At 42.1% G+C, this 17,999-nt stretch overlaps 1 protein-coding gene across 2 annotated transcripts in view; it reads right to left on the bottom strand.

Moving 5' to 3' along the window:
- Window positions 1–17,999, bottom strand: part of ric1 (RIC1 homolog, RAB6A GEF complex partner 1) — a 44,865-nt gene that overhangs the window by 19,785 nt on the left and 7,081 nt on the right. For both annotated transcript variants that reach the window (XM_005735175.1, XM_005735176.1), the window contains exon 3: window positions 397–476. In XM_005735175.1, coding sequence (XP_005735232.1) covers window positions 397–476 — 80 coding nt within the window. The remainder of the gene's footprint in view (window positions 1–396; window positions 477–17,999) is intronic.

Genomic DNA, 17,999 nt, shown 5'->3' with positions numbered 1-17,999 from the left:
TGCAAACCTGTTATGAAGAGTGAGGGGTGGATCTGCCTAAAACACCTAGCACAGTTGTGCAGATGGTCATTTGTGTTTCTCATGAGTGTCTTTTGATCTCAATTTTTTCCCCGGCTTCGATTTGTTGTGAGCGCTGCTGTTGTTCCCTTTTCTTTTCTGTGTCAACAGACTGTAGACAAGCCCACAAAATTCCCACCGTTACTCTTTCTATGTACCCAAAGACACAAATGGAGTGATGCAGCTTAAACCGCAGCAAAATGTCAATCATAAGGTAGGCTCGTCTTCAAGCACGCACTGTTTATAACCCTCTTTGATACTAATGGGGATCTTAAACACATTTATCAAACAATGGTTCGATAGGTCTTTAAATGTAGTCTGAATGTGTGGCGCACTCACTTTGGATAGACGGGCTCATAGAGGTACTTGTCATCCCCTCCACCAAGCACATCAAACAAAAGGATGTAGCCTTTGGCAGTCTGAAAACAGAGAGGGGGGGAAAGTCATTAAAACATCATAAACGTAACTGTTGACAGGAAAAATGAGGAAAAGGTGCGAGACAATAAGATGAGTGCCTTTTCAGACAACAACACAGAAACTATAACAGACTAAGTCTGAAGCCCTTGTCAGCGACAGGTTTCTAATTTAGCACAGATAAAGTCTGACTAAGTAGCCTTTTTGCACATTTCTGTGAGTATATATGGACTTTACACAGTTTCTGCTTGTAATGTCTCACCATAATTTGGCTACAGTAAGAATCGAGCACTGTTGTTGTTGTTGTTGTTGTTACAGTGAAACTGTTTCCATAGCTGGGCGCTCCTTTTCATGTGCCATCAGATCATGTCAATTAATAAAGAACACTTTATGAAGACTAGATAATGGAAGGAACAGAGAAAGAAAAGCCACATCACAGCAGGAGGGTGGAGGAGGAAGCAAGGAAGGGAGGAAGCTTAAAATCACAGAACGGAAAACACTGAAGCTGCAGGTCTGGAACAACAGGTCTGCAATGACAATCACTGCAGAAGTGGATAATTGTGATAAGTTTAAAGGCCTTTTATAATTAACGTTATTATGTTTTTATAATCATAGTGGTTATCTTAAGAAAAATGACGCAACTAGACCATCTGATGTGGTGTTCGCCTTGGGAAGAGTCAATCTGCCAAACCGAAGTATAAGGCCACAAGTATTACCTACACAAACATGCTAGAAAAAAAAAATTTTGATCAGGTTTTTCGGGTATTTAATTAATGCCCAAGTTGTTTTCCATATCTATATTTGTAACACCATCACAGACACAATAGAACAATAAACATCCAACTGCACACATCTGTGCCGCGACCCTTCATGGCACAAGCTTGAACCGTCTCAACTGTTGAGACAGTTCAAAGTTATATAGGCTAAGAAAAAACTGACAATCACAATTTTGTTAGCATTTCAAAGCAGCCCATTTACACCGAAAGCTCTGTACAGCATTTTCTTGTACTTTTTCCACAACACACACGCAAAGAGCTCTGTAGGAAACGGCTGAAACTGAGAGCTTGTGGAATGAAACATGACACGAAACCTGATCTTGACTCCAGTGTCTGCGTTAACGATCCAAGGTTTGCATATAAAGACTGCTGTGGTGCTCGAATATGAACAAACTAAACTTAAATTCTTCTGCTTATGGTCTCCTGAGCTGAGCTCCAGTGTAGGGCAGTATTTTGCTCTGACTATGGCAGTAACCCTTTACGGTTTTACTAGTGTGGTGACAGTGCTGTTACTACAGCTTTAAGAAAAGCCAAGAGGAAGAAGAAAAGGTAATTTCCAGAAACCGACAAAGAGAGCCAGACTGAGGCCTGTTAAAGTCATCAGCAGCCTTGGATCTTGAAAATCTTAGTGATGGGTAAAAATAAGAAAAACTGCAAACCAACAACACTGCAAAATGCATTAACTCTAAAAACAGATCAGAATACAGTAACAAAAAAGGTCTGCTTCATACGCTCACTTCTCAAGACTCACTCACAGAGACCTGAATGTGAAAACTAGAGATTTAAAGTATCATTTACAGGGTTCATTAATTAATGGATAATGTTAAAACCAGAATGTTTCATAGCTTATAACCCATAAAACAACAAATCTGACTTTGACATCAAGCACAGTTTGTGTGCAGACCTGATTAGGTAATCACGGTATGCAAGTTTGATTAATTCTAGAGGATTACCAGCTATTCCTGTGAACTTACTGTGGCATAAGCTCGCCAGTCCTGTGCCTGGATGAGTTAAAAACAGATCCCCTGGCGATGGGATCACAGCAGCCTCATCACAGGTAATTTCTTGACCTTCCTACTTCTGCAGTACTATATTCACTACTTCTTGAGCTGATAATCTGCAAGTCTTCCAACAAGTCCTTCATTTTGATCTCAACTACACAGCTGTAAAGATTCATCTTGCACAGTGGGGATGCTACCACACGGAGAATCCAGACACACAAAACACCTGCCAACGTACTCAAAACCACCACTGTGGTAGTTACCCGTAAAACAGATGTATCTCACGGCACCACATTTACCCTTGAAGACTGATTAAGGAATGAAGTGATGCTGCATTAAACATAACCTTCATAGATTACATTTTCATGTCTAAACAGTATGAGATAATCACCACTAATAAAAGTAAAAAGGCTGCACATGTGCACATGAAATCACCACACAAAGATGTTTACTTGAATCACAAAATACTCTACAAAAATGTAATGAATTGCTGAATCACCTGCACTTCATTTCCCCTCTATCATCATGATCTTCCCTTTAAGAGTGTATCAAGAGTCTAATTTACTGTGTAAGTGAATTAAAGAGAGATGAGTGGGCTTAGAGAATTCTCTGTTAGTCTGCTGAGGAAAATCATTGTGCATTCAGGCTACAGAGACAAAACAGCCTCTTCATCATTTTCATTTTAGCACTATATATAGTTTAGATGAACAGTAGTCTCATTACAATGACCTAGTTAGTTATAATAGCCTCACATGCTTGTGTGATCCACATACAAATACAAGCATTTACAGAGTTCACCCTCCAGCAAAGGATGCACAATTCTTCACATCTACTATTGTAACAGCAGAAAATGTTTGGAATTTGTTAAACCGCTTGAGTTTTCAGCCTTCTGTTAAAGACTATAATTTTATCATCGAGAGCCATAAATTTAAATATAGTTATGTGGCTCAGTTACAAAAACCTTCTGCAGCATTGGGGAAGGCGCAAATTAAGCAGGAATAGAAACGGACAGTGTGGAGGGCAATGAGAAATATGGCACACAGCCAGTTATAACATGGAGTAAACAAACAAGGCTTTCTCCCCCCGAGGAAATTTATAAAAATGGAAATGCGAGGGACACTAGCATGTGAACTGCAGGGAATCTCGCTGAAATATCAAAGATGGGAGGGAAGCTGCAGAAGCAGAAAAACTTGGCAACTCATGATGAACTTCAGTAGTGTCCCCCACTCTTATCATCTCCTCCCTTTAACCTGTAGTTTTGATCACACTAACACATAAAAGCGCTCAGACATCCATTCATGGGCCTTTGATTAGCTTTATTTCAACCTGTCCTATCTGATAAGTGAGCGCTCGTGATGAAAGCAATTGCAGACGAAGGCCTCAATTGGGATGCATCCCGTGTTTCTAGGACTCTTGGTGGGTTCACACATGCACATATAACAGTACAGGAAGAGGCAGGATGCCAGTCATTCTCAGCTGAAACCCAATAAACAAGCAGGCACTGCAATTCAAAGGCAGTCAGTGACCCAGGGCAGGGGAAGTTGCTAGTCACTTTTGTTTTTTCCATCTATGCCGTCTCACTAATAGCAGTCACAAACTCAAGCTGCAGCATTTATGGACAACAGTGAGGCCCTGAAATGTTTTTAAACAGGCCTGTAAAACAGGATGCATCTAAAGAAACCTCAGAGTAACAGGTTTGGTATCCTATTGTGCTCATGTTGTGATCAGTAGAGTCTTATGAAAAAGTGAATCACATGAGAGAAATCTATCATTTATTATCAAATGACTTCAGTGCACTGGTGTGTTGCTTTCACTTTTGTCACTTAAATCGGCCTCTTCTTCAGCTTGATAGCACAACCTGTGACTTAGCATTGTATTTAAAAAAGACAAGAAAAAGAGGAAGATCAGAAAGGACAGACTAAAGGACAAAAAAGTCAAATAAAGAGAGGAAGAAGCCCACTCAAAAACTGAAATGAAAAGTGGGAAATAGCTGACTGCTAAGTGCTCCAGTTCAGTGTTGCAAGCGGAACGAAAGACTTTGAAAGTTGTTGCTGCAAAAGTAACAAGTCAGCAGAAAGAGTGTACACAGAAAGCACGATGAGCTGCTCTTCTGCATGTCTGAACAGGCTCCACAAGTACACAGGAACATAAACTCGAGGGAACACCGCAGCGGATGCAAACTATTACGATCTGCAAATATTAGATACCTTTCAGTTTGGATTACAAACAAGTATAAATAATGCAATAGCAGAGCACAGATGTGTAAAGTTGATCTACAGCTCTTGCGTGTTAAGTCTTACCGAGTGTGGTTTCAAGGTACACACAGATGTTAACAGTCCTAAATGAACCATGGCAAGTCTAGATATCTGAACGGCAATCAGTGTGCTGCTCTTGATGAACAACTACAAGACTGGTGACGATAACAGACCTAAATCGCCATTATTTTCGTGGCAGGTAAGGAAATATGTGCGGTAGGTAAATCTTGTGTATCTCTGAGTTTAACACTCAGAAGAGTAGAAGTGCCAGGTGAACGGAGGCAAAATGGGCGCTGTTTAAATGTGGAAATTCATATTGATTTAATCATTAGCATCGTAAACAGTAAGCACATTTCTTTTTTAATAAACCATTGGAAATAAATCAAAATGCAACATTTCTTTGTGATCAAGGAGTGGCCACAACAAAAAGCAAAATCTGATACAACCTGCAGTCTCAGAACAAAACATGAAGCGGCTGGAAAAGAAACAGTCCATTTCTTTCTGTCACGTTTTGTTTTGAGAGTTTTTTGTGTCAGTGAACACTGACAGCTTGAAAGGAATGCATTTCAATAGGAAGTAGATTTCATGTCAGGAGCAGGTATTTTGTCCAGAGAAAGCGGGTAGGTGTCACCATGGCAACCCAGAAAATAAAGCTTTAAAAGAAGTGGAACCTGATCTTTTTTTTCTAAGCTAAATACTGGCGTGTTTTAGAGTGATACGAACGAACGTCTGTGACGTGCATCACTCAAATCTGGGTCTTCGTGAGTGATGGCAAAATGATTTGCTCCACCTCCACCCTCCAAAAGCCTTTTAAAAGTGGAAAGCATTTCATGTCTATGGACATGAATTTGTACATATAAAAAGAGACAGATGAAAAGTCATGTTCAAGGACACAAATATAAGACTGGAAATTTGTTATGCGGAACATGAATCACTAGATTAAATGTTGTGGCAATTTCATAAACTGTCGTGAGACTGGGTTGTTACAGCAAAGAGAGCTCTCTGGTACTGGTATGATACTAAATTTTATAATCTGGTTTTTACTTAAAGAAATATGAAGATTTATTGTCTCAGAAAATTAAGATATGTTTAACAGTAGTGAGTTACTAAGGTCATACACAGGGTGCATTTCTCTAAGTCTAGACTTTCTGAATTGTATCCAGAAGTGGAAAATAAATGTGATAAATGCCACGGCTCTCCTTGTCACCTTAGCCACATGTTTTTTCTGTGTCCTGAGCTACAAGGTTTCTGGACAGGGTATTTTGCTATTATGTCAACTGTTCTTGGGGTAGCTCTTCATCCTTGTCCTCTGATTGCTGTATTTGGGATTCCTGTTCACTCACTTACACTTGATTCCACACAAAAGGATATTATAGCTTTCACATCCCTATTAGCGAGACGTCTAATATTGTTGCATTGGAAGTCTGTTCAGTATCCTACTATTTCCCGGTGGCTTAAAGATGTCATGTTTTGTTTTTTTTAAACTTGAAAAATTAAATATACGTTGAGAGGTTGCACAGCCAAATTTTTTCACAAGTGGCAACCCTTTATCTCTTATTTTGCTAGTCTAGAGAAATTGCCTGTTTAAATGTACTTCTGTTACTGTTATATTCCTCTCACATGTTTGATGGTTGTGTTTTAGAATGCGTTGTTTTAGATAAGTTTATTTACTTAGGAAAATGAAGAAAGGTTGATTGTATTTCGGTAACCGCAAGTACTGTTGTTTTCTTTTTTCAATAAAAATATTTTCAAAAAAACAGTAGTGAGTTACATCAACTTATTATGGATGTCTAAAGAAGCTAAAATCACATAATCTTAATTCACACTGCTAAAAAAATTAAAGAAACTTTGAAAACACATCAGACCTCAGGAGGAAAAACCCTGTGCTGGGATATTTACACTGATATGGACTGGTAAAGATGTCAGAAATAAGAGGATGCGCCATCGTTTGATGGTAATAAAAATGATCATCTTATAGAGGGCTGAGTTTAAAGCAACTCTAAAAATCAAAGTGACATAAATTAGGAAAAAAATAATAATAATAATAATTTTAAAAAAAACAAAAAAAACGCAAACTCTGATTGCAAAAACTCAAAATGGAATTCAGTAGTTCCCTTTCAGTCGATTCACTCGGTACAACATGCAAGTATGGGATATCATGCCCTCGCGTGTCCTGGCTGAAGAAACCTTTATTCACGCCTTTAAGGCAGATGACGTGTGATGACACGCGCACGGCCCCGCCTGCACATATAGCATCACAGTCATCCCTCAGTTCTTACGCTCTTCACCTCGCTGAATCCGCGCTTTCCAGCCACGCACGTTTGTCGGAGCACAGAGTGGCTGCGTTTCATCGCTGCCTCGCTCAGTTTAATCTCTAAGAGCCACCGATGTCCCGGGCCACCCAAACCTGGGGCCGGACCTTCTCTCCAGGGGGGGTCCTCTGGTGAGAGAATGGAGGTTACACCCTTTAATAGTGGCTCAGATTTGGGACCTATTTGGCAAGGCGCAAATAGATCTTTTTGCTTCCAGGGTAAATACTCACTGCCCCCTGTTCTTCTCCATAATCGACCATGATGCACCCTTGGGCTTGGATGCACTAGCGCACCAATGGCCAGACGTGCTCCTGTATGCATTTCCCCCAGTGGAAATTATATCTCCAGTTCTAGAGAGAGCGCGTCGGCATTCCCTCTCTCTGATTCTAGTGGCCCCTTGGTGGCCCACAAGGTCGTGGTATGCAGAGATAATCAGCCTGCTAGCAGAGAGTCCTTGGCAGCTTCCTCTCCACAGGGATCTCCCCTCTCAGGCTTGTGCAGAAGTGTTTCATCCGCGCCCAGACCTGTGGCGCCTTCATGCTTACCTGCTGAGAGGTTAAACTTGATTGCTAAGGGTTTGCCACCTAGTGTGATAGCGACAATTCAGAGCGCTAGGGCCTCATCTACTAGAGGCTTGTACGCTTACAAATGGCGAGCCTTCGAGCAATGGTGCCAGGACCGCCACACTCTCCCATTTCAGTGCTCTATTGTGGATGTTTTGACATTCCTGCAGGAGCTGCTGGATAAGGGCCTTTCATTTTCGACAATTAAGGTTTATTTAGCAGCTATATCTGCTTGTCATATTGGCTTTGACGGGGTGACACTAGGTGCACATCCCCTCGCCATACGTTTTCTGAAAGGAGTTCACCAGCTGAGGCCCGTGCTTAAGTCCAGTGTCCCTGCTTGGGACTTGTCTTTGGTGCTGGAGGCCCTTTGTAGCCCCCGTTTGAACCCATTGAGTCTGTGGATATGAAATTTCTTTCATATAAGACTGCATTACTTCTCGCTTTGGCTTTGGCAAAGCGAGTGGGTGACCTTCATGCGCTGTCTGTGCATCCCTCCTGCACACAGTTCTCTCCTGATGGCCACGAGGTCGTATTGCGTCCAAATGCTGCCTATTTTCCCAAGATCATGCCTGCATTTTATAGCTCAATGGAGTTTGAGTTGCTGAGCTTTTGCTCCCCTCCTTTTGCATCTGAGGAGCAGAGGAGGATGCATTCTCTTTGTCCAGTGCGTGTGCTACGCACCTACATTGAGCGCACTCAGAATGTGCGTTTATGTGACCAGCTGTTTGTCTGCTTTGCTAATCCAAATAGAGGTAGAGCTCTGTCGAAACCGAGGCTGTCCCACTGGATTATAGAAGCTATCTCACTGGCATACGGCACCAGAGGTCTTGCGTTGCCCCACGGGGTGAGAGCTCATTCCACCAGGGGGATGGCGACCTCATGAGCTCTTTTTAAAGGGGTGTCTGTAGCTGATATTTGTGTGGCAGCTAGTTGGGCATCACCGCACACTTTTGTGCGGTTTTATCGGTTGGACGTTACAGCCCCTTCGGTGGCTCATGCTGTCCTTTCCGCTGGGTCTACCACTCACTAAGGATGTGGTGGTCCGATTCCGGTTCGGTGGCTGCTCTGCAGGGCACGTATATATGTCCCATACTTATGTGTTGTACCGAGTGAATCGACTGAAAGGGAACGAATAGTTATGTCTATAACTTCTGTTCCCTGAAGGAGAGGAATGAGGTACAACACAAGGTGGCCCCACTGAGCAGTTTGGCTCGGTGAAGAGCGGCTATCAAACTGAGGGATGCTATATGTGCAGGAGGGGCCGTGTGCGTGTCATCACACGTCATCTGCCTTAAAGGCGTGAATAAAGGTTTCTTCAGCCAGGACACGCGGGGGTGTGATATCCCATACTTATGTGTTGTACCTCGTTCCTCTCCTTCAGGGAACAGAAGTTATAGACATAACTATTCGTTTGTATGGGGCTTATATGCTTGAGTGCTTGCTTTACAGCATCGGGGCATGCGCCTAATGAGACGATGGATGGCATCCTGGGGCATCTCCTCCCAGATCGGGACTAGAGCATAATTAAGCTCCTGGACAGTCTCACATTGAACCTGGCAGCATCAGGTGGGTCAAAACATAACAATACACAGTCCCATGCGAGCCCAACTAAACCGGTCATGCTGACCAATATTCCAGACAGCACAACATTCTCCACGGCTTCTCCAGACTCAAGGTTAACCTGCTCTCGTCTGTGAAAAGCGCAGAGCGTGAGTGGTGGACCTGCCAATCCTGGTATTTTATGGCAAGCTGGCTCCACAGTGCCGCACAGGGAGCACAGAAGCCACTAGAGGACGTCAGGCCCTCAGGCCACCCTCATCAAGTCTGTTTCTGATTGTTTGGTTTGTTTTTTGTTGCATTCCTGTGCCCTATACACTTACACACTGACCCGACTGGGAAACAGTCATCGCTATGAGAGTCTCACTCTTAGGGCCTGTAACAGCCCAACACCGGAAACCACTACTTACATCCACTAGTATAAACGCCTAAACAACACATAACTGAAATCAAGATCACAGCACCAGTCACATGACTCTTTGTGCAGAGGAGTTCATTACTTCAAAAATAAAGCTCAAATTATTAACTGCAACAAGTGTACCAAACTACACTTGACAAAAAGTAACATTAACTCAATATAAGTTGTAAACTAAATGCACCAACAATATATAGTTATAGGATGTTATCATATATGATATAGTTTTATAGTTATAATTATGTAGTTATTATATAGGACATAATCACATTTATATATAGCTATATTACAGCTATATTTTAGTTATAGGACATAGTTTACGGTTACTTTTATATAGCGCTTTTCCACATTAACTGAGCATCTAAAGCACTTTTTAATAACAAGCCACATTATCCCATAGACACGAACATGCACGATCGCACACGCATTATATAAACACACAGAATGTTAAAGATAAAACAGGAATGAGCGCTGCCTGTGTTTACAAAATATGATACAGTGCTGAAACTGCTGACTCTTTACTTTTAGCTTTCAGTTCCTTCTTTAAAAACCAAAATAAAACTAAACCCTTTTGACCCTAATCCTTTTTCATTTTAGAATGTGTTTATAAATGTATGCTAGTAATATAACTATGTATGTTGTGCATCTGTGTGATAGAAAATTGCACCGTATTCTTGGTCAGTCTTTGGTGAAAACACTTTCCTGAGTGCTGCAGTGTGAGAGACTAAAAACAGAGAGGGAACACGTTGGCCTCGGAAAGATCCCAAAACACACACACGAGAAAAGCTAAATGGTAAGAAGTATTTCCCGTGTCTGAAGAACGTCATCCTTTCTTGACGCCAACCACACGCAGAAGTCCATCCCTCTCCCTGCTCTGTCAGTTGCTTTACTTATTTCTCTGTCATTCTCATACTTACAGACACACACTGAGCTAAAGATAGTCATAGCTATGGTTTAGTTAGCCTCAAGGCCTGCAGTCAAACATCTGGAAAACAGCTGGTAGCTGAATTAAGGACTACTGCCTGGGCAATGGTGGCTTTTATTGTTCTGCAGTCCAAATCGGTTCCCTTTATAATTACACTGCAGTGCTAATGAAGGTGTGAGGATTTATGGCATTGTAAATAAGCAGCTTGTCAAGACACCACAAATCCTGTGAATGCTTCAAGCAAACTTGAGACCTGTAAGCCTCGATGACTTCTTATGGTTGCATCATCTTTGCCAAACAAATGAAGTGCATGAACATAACTCCTTTCAGCAGTAAGTAAACCCAGGAAGTGAGTGGTGTGTGGGCCCTAGTATTTTTAACTTCTGCACCTGCTCCCTGTTGTGCCGACAGACCGAGCCTGGGACTTACTGCTTTCTCAGACACGTTCATAACATTCATTCATGTATACTTTGGCACTCTTGCAGCAAGGAAAAAAGGTGAGTGAGAAAGAGAGGTGAGATTATTGCACTAATATTTGTTCCACTGTCTTTTGGGTGGGGGGATTACCAGCATATTCCCCATATTTTCTAGCTCGGAAGATATAAAAGCCAATCAGAAAATAGCATCTGCTGAATAAGCGTATCTGCTTTGCACACTGCAGTATTTGTACACTGGAGCAGCTTCTTTAACACCTGATTCTGCAGAATGGATTCAAGAACAAGAGGTAGTGTTTTGGGACAAACGAGCACACTGCCACACCTCTGAACAATGTATTGTGCCCTTGACAGTTTTTTACATGGAAATGCAAGGGAATCTAACTAAGGTATACCAAACTCCACAAAACACAAACAGGGGATATTCTGCCATTTATAGCCGAGTGGCAAAGTGACCATAGCATTATTTGAGACAGATTTTACAGAAATTTTACAGACGTGAGCATCAAAATGGAGAAGAAAGAAAACTTTGAATGTGGTTGCTGGTGGACTGAGTATTTCAGAAACTGCTGGGACTTTCCTGCACAACCATCTCTAGAGCTTACAGAGAATGGTTGGAACAAGAGAAAATGTCCAGTTAGCAGCAGCTCTCTGGGTGAAAAATGTCTTGTTAACACCACAGGTCGAAGGAGAATAGCCAAACTACTTCAACATCCATCCCTACGTGACCACAATGATGGTGCCTTCCAGCAGATTAACAAACCATGTCATGATGTTCAGATCATCTCTATGGAAGCCCGTTTCCGCCACTAAAAAAAAAAAAAAGCTAGTATCCATATTTTCTCGAAATTTCGAGTTATTATCTCGAAATTTCAAGAAATATAACTCGAAATTTCGAGTTACATTTCTCAAAATTTCGAGTTAGCTCTGCCAATCAAAAATATACGTGAATGAGGTCGCTTTCTTGTTACCCGGAAGCATATGGCGCAGGACCGCGCACTCAAAAACGGATCCCAACAAATTAAAGTATGTTTGCTGATAGTAACACCATGTGATTCAGCTAATAACACAGGGATTTCATCATTTGTGAAGCCAGGCTGAAAACACTCAGCAATCTGTGCATTCACGACTGGATGTAATACCGGTAGCTTAGCTGTAGCATTTGTAGCTGAGGGCTTCAGCTTCCGGGTAACATGGAAATGACGTCATTACTGATTGGCAGCGCTAACTCGAAATTTCGAGTTGCTTTTCTCAAAATTTTGAGTTAATATGTCGAAATTTCGAGAAAATAACTCGAAATTTCGAGAAAATAACTCGAAATTTTGAGTTATGGATCCTTTTTTTTTTTTAGTGGCGGAAACGGGCTTCCATACATCTCAAATTGTTTTCTTGACATCAAAACGAGTTTCCTGCACTCAAATGACCTCCACAGTCTCCACATGTCAATACAAAAGAGCACCTTTGGCATGTTGTGAAATTAGAGAATTGCATCATGTATCACCTAACAAATCTGCATCAAGCCCGTGACGCTGCGTGATGCCTTCATTTCAATGTGGACCAAAATCTCATAGGAATTTTTCCAGCACCTTCTTGAATATATGCTGTGAAGAATAAAGGCAGTTCTGAAGGCAAAAGTGGGTCCAACCCAGAACTAGCAAGGTGTAACTAATAAAGTGGCCAGTTAGTGTATATATTAAGAAAAAACTCAAAGTACATATAAAAATTACACAATTAAAACTCCTCATCCTCTGGCTGCATGCCTCTGCAAGCATGGATACTAGCACACCCAAACACAAAGCAGTGGATTTTTTTGGAGCAGACACTAATGATCCTAATGAATCAATGCTCTGTGTGCCGGTTGTTTTGATGCCTATCCTTTTGTTTTCTGTCTTGGCAGTCGTGCTATGTGTTGCTGATCACATGGCCTTTAGAACCCGCTTGACTCATCTTCTGACTTAGACACTTGTTTTGTGAGGTTACTCAACCTGACACTTCCATCAGACAGTTATCCCAGTAGCTCAGCTAACAATCATGACCAACTGTAACCAATGACTTCCTGTATGTACAGTAGGCATTCCTGCTCATTTATCAAGGTAGGAAATTTTGAATGGAACTAGATGATAATATATGAGATGAGCTCCTATCAAACATTTATCCCCACAAGCTCCATCTTATCTTGCATGCAAAAAGAGAAACAGCCCGATTCCACTAACACTGCTCATCCTTCTTTATGTGCATCAGTATGTTTGATAGAACAGATGCAACGTCCGTCTGTTACGTTGCTGAAGAAGACATTAGTTCAACACAGAGAGGGGTCACAGGCAACATGTACCAGTGATTACAATTGAAAATGTATACTTTACAGCGTGCAGATGTACACGCACACACACACACACACACACGCGCACACACACACTTTTAAGATGTGGAGATGTGACAGTAAAAGAAAATATCTGTCTAAACTAATATCAATAAGCATGTGTGCTTAAATGCTAACAGATGGTGGAAGAACATTTCATCTCCGCAGACATTACCATGTTTTCTACGTCCTATCTGACAGGGGAGTAACATGGTAAGATCCTCTGGACAATTATAACATCTCTACAAACGTGATATCATTTTGTACAACTTCTAATCTACTTATTAGTGCTCTTTAACATAAAATTTCTTTTTTTTTTTTTGGTCACCAAAATGATTTTTGTCCTAATAGTGAAACCCCACTCCCAAACAAATCCAAATTTGAAGGCTTGAGTGGTGGGATGGGGGAGTGAATCACTCCACCATTCCCAAATTATCATTAAAATGGTTACATTTAAGCAACAAAAACTCACACAAAAATATGGTTTGAGTTGCCATTTCTTTAAAGCTTTATCGTCTCTGTTACCATAATAAAGCATGGCCACTGAAGAATCTAGACAACGTGCTACAGACACAAAATATACTTCCTCTTGATATACAGTGGGGCAAAAAAGTATTTAGTCAGCCACCGATTGTGCAAGTTCCCCCACCTAAAATGATGACAGAGGTCAGTAATTTGCACCAGAGGTACACTTCAACTGTGAGAGACAGAATGTGAAAAAAAAAATCCATGAATCCACATGGTAGGATTTGTAAAGAATTTATTCGTAAATCAGGGTGGAAAATAAGTATTTGGTCACCTCAAACAAGGAAAATCTCTGGCTCTCACAGACCTGTAACGTCTTCTGTAAGAAGCTTTTCTGTCCCCCACTCGTTACCTGTATGAATGGCACCTGTTTGAACTCATCATCTGTATAAAAGACACCTGTCCACAGCCTCAAACAGTCAGACTCCAAACTCCACCATGGCCAAGACCAAAGAGCTTTCGAAGGACACCAGGAAAAGTATTGTAGACCTGCACCAGACTGGGAAGAGTGAATCTACAATAGGCAAGCAGCTTGGTGTGAAAAAATCAACTGTGGGAGCAATCATCAGAAAATGGAAGACATACAAGACCACTGATAATCTCCCTCGATCTGGGGCTCCACGCAAGATCTCATCCCGTGGGGTCAAAATGATCATGAGAACGGTGAGCAAAGATCCCAGAACCACACGGGGGGACCTGGTGAATGACCTGCAGAGAGCTGGGACCAAAGTAACAAAGGTCACCATCAGTAACACACTACAACGGCAGGGAATCAAATCCCGCAGTGCCAGACGTGTTCCGCTGCTGAAGCCAGTGCATGTCCAGGCCCTCTGAAGTTTGCCACAGAGCACATGGATGATACAGCAGAGGATTGGGAGAATGTCATGTGGTCAGATGAAACCAAAGTAGAACTTTTTGGTATAAACTCAACTCGTCGTGTTTGGAGGAAGACGAATACTGAGTTGCATCCCAAGAACACCATACCTACTGTGAAGCATGGGGGTGGAAACATCATGCTATGGGGCTGTTTTTCTGCCAAGGGGACAGGACGACTGATCCGTGTTAAGGACAGAATGAATGGGGCCATGTATCGTGAGATTTTGAGCCAAAACCTCCTTCCATCAGTGAGAACTTTGAAGATGAAACGAGGCTGGGTCTTCCAACATGACAATGATCCAAAACACACCGCAACAAAGGAGTGGCTCCGTAAGAAGCATTTGAAAGTCCTGGAGTGGCCTAGCCAGTCTCCAGACCTCAACCTCATAGAAAATCTGTGGCGGGAGTTGAAAGTCCGTGTTGCTCGGCGACAGCCCCAAAACATCACTGCTCTCGAGAAGATCTGCATGGAGGAATGGGCCAAAATACCAGCTACTGTGTGTGCAAACCTGGTAAAGACCTATAGTAAACGTTTGACCTCTGTTATTGCCAACAAAGGTTATGTTACAAAGTATTGAGTTGTATTTTTGTTATTGACCAAATACTTATTTTCAACCCTGATTTACGAATAAATTCTTTACAAATCCTACCATGTGGATTCATGGATTTTTTTTTCACATTCTGTCTCTCACAGTTGAAGTGTACCTCTGGTGCAAATTACTGACCTCTGTCATCATTTTAGGTGGGGGAACTTGCACAATCGGTGGCTGACTAAATACTTTTTTGCCCCACTGTACGTTAGTTATAAAGTTGTCCCTGATGTCCATAAAAAGAGTCAAATAAATCGATATTTTTTGTGACCATTTAATTTTTATTTTTATTTTTTTACAATGAGGCCAGGCTGGTTTGGCAGGGCATTACAGTTCCACTTTGGCAGAGAACAATTTGCTTCACTTCAAGCCAACTGCATACTTAATCAGTGTTCAGCAAAGGATAAAGTATGACACTGTAGATTAGGAGCAAAGTGTAACCACAGCACAGACATTGTTGCGTCACTGTAAAATCCTTTCTGTTCTTCCACAACTAGTCCCCCTTCGACATTCCCTGTGCTTTTCAGCACGCTGAGCCCCTCTCAAGTTAATCTTGTCTAAATTATCTCTAACTGTCGGCACTTTTACAATTCTTTGCGTCATTGTTGATGTTTCGCCGTTATTTACTTAAACAGCTGCAGTAGACTTTTTGAATGCTGCAGGCTATTCCGTTCGTGCAGCATTAAACCCGGAGCTGCTTGTGGCCTTTTGAAAGTTGTAGACCTGACACAAGTCAAAGCGTGTTTAGCTTCAAACTTGCTTTTTTGAAACACGTGGGCATGACAGTATGTCAAGAGTTCATGTTTTTCAATCAAAAACACCAGAATTGTGAACACTGATGTACAAATACTCACAACAGGTACCCAAAATGATCTTTAAAATATCTATTATTGAATAGCGAGGCCATATGGTTTATGTCGCTTGTGCGATTCTGCCTTATTTTTATCCACAAAGTGTTATTTTTCTTGACTTAATGTTATATTTACTGTTATATTATAGACCTTAAACATGCAAACTTCACAGTAATATCACACCATAGTTAACGCTGCAGTATGTGTGACTGAAAGTGATGTCTGATGACGTGGACTGCTCAGCAACTGTGTTTCAGTGCTATTGCCGTCATTCACCTCCTACATCGTTCCCTCGCTCACCTGGAGACCGCTGGGAGCACTGTGAGAATCATGTTCTTTGATTTCTCCAGTGCCTTCAACACTATTCTTCCCACGGTCCTGAAGGACAAGTTGGAGAACTCTGGAGTGGACCATCACCTCACTACCTGAATTTTGGACTACCTCACCGACTGACCACAGTATGTGAGAACTCAGGGCTGTGTGTCGGACAGAGTCGTCTGCAGTACGGGGGGCCCCACAGGGAACGGATCTGGCTCTGTTCCTCTTCACCATCTGCACTGCAGACTTCTCCCACAACTCCACCCAGTGTTTTCTGCAGAAGTTCTCTGATGACTCTGCAATAGTCGGCCTCATCACTGATGGGGACGACAAGGAGTACAGAGGACTGACTCAAGACTTTGTGGACTGGTGCCAGCTGAACTACCTACAGATCAACACCAGTAAAACCAAGGAGCTGGTGGTAGACTTCCGCAGGCACAAACATACTCCACTGCAACCACTGAACATCCAAGGTATGGACATTGAGGCTGTGGACAGCTACAGGTACCTTGGTGTTCATCTGAACAACAAACTGGACTGGACTCATAATTCAGACGCCCTCTACAGGAAAGGGCAGAGCAGGCTGTACCTGCTTCGGAGGTCTTTTGGAGTGGAGGGCCCACTCCTGAAGACCTTCTATGACTCTGTGGTGGCCTCAGCCATCTTTTATGGTGTGGTCTGCTGGGGTGGCAACATCTCTACTGGGGATAGGAAGAGACTGAACAGGCTGATCCGCAGGGCCATCTCTGTTCTAGGATGCCCTCTGGACCCAGTGAAGGTTGTGAGTGACAGGAGAATGGTGGCTAAGCTTTCATCCCTGTTGGACAACATCTCCCACCCCATGCAGGAGACTCTGACAGCACTGAGCAGCTCCTTCAGTGGCAGGCTGCGGCACCCACGGTGTGGGACGGAGACGGAGAGATTTCGCAGGTCTTTCCTCCCCACTGCTGTCAGACTCCACAACAAAGACTTCAACTGATCAAACACATTATTACACTGTATTAGTCATACTAATATTATTGTAAAAGTGCTACATCCACAAGCATCTTAGAACCACTAAGTAAATCTCCATATGTAACAAATCCCAACAGTCATCATCTGTGTCTATCAAATATTGAGATTCACTGGTAAGAAAAGTGATTAATGTTGCACAAACTAACCATAATACACATAAAGATGTTATTAGCGATTTCAGACAGTCGTGTAAAACACCGATCCCAGCATAAACTTTTACTTCAACCGCGCATGTACTGTATGTTCCCTAGTGTGTCCAACCAGGCAAGTCTGACAGCAAGAGCTGTGTGTCAGCCTCTGATGACACTTTAGTAACCTAAAAAGGGAGCTACTTCAATAACCTCCAACAAAGCACTGCTCCCACTAAAGATGGAAACAACTAACGTGTTTCATCACTTGAGGCAAAAAACATACAGTTGAGCACAATCAGGCTGTAAATGACGAGATGCTAGCAGCTGGTGACGTGCAACCAAAAAGTAAACAAATGATCCCCCCACCATGACACGAAGAGCAAACAGTGGATGGAAATTATTGATTTGGTTACGTAGTGGAAAAGCAGGGCTTTAAGGAGCTAGTTATAAAACTCGATCGAAGACATACCAATAGAGGAAGGAAGATACATTTCAGCATTAGTTATTTTTAAACTAAGATGATACGCAGTCATGTTATACTTTTCCTTAAATTTCAAGGAAAGATAACGAGGCTACGTTTGTGTCAACTTTTGACTTACGTTGTGTCACAACTAGAGCACCAT

The sequence above is a fragment of the Pundamilia nyererei genome, unplaced genomic scaffold, assembly GCF_000239375.1.
Source record: "Pundamilia nyererei isolate P.nyererei 1_Seehausen unplaced genomic scaffold, PunNye1.0 scaffold00063, whole genome shotgun sequence".
Lineage (NCBI taxonomy): Eukaryota > Metazoa > Chordata > Actinopteri > Cichliformes > Cichlidae > Pundamilia > Pundamilia nyererei.
This window is presented reverse-complemented; position numbering and strand designations above follow the sequence as displayed.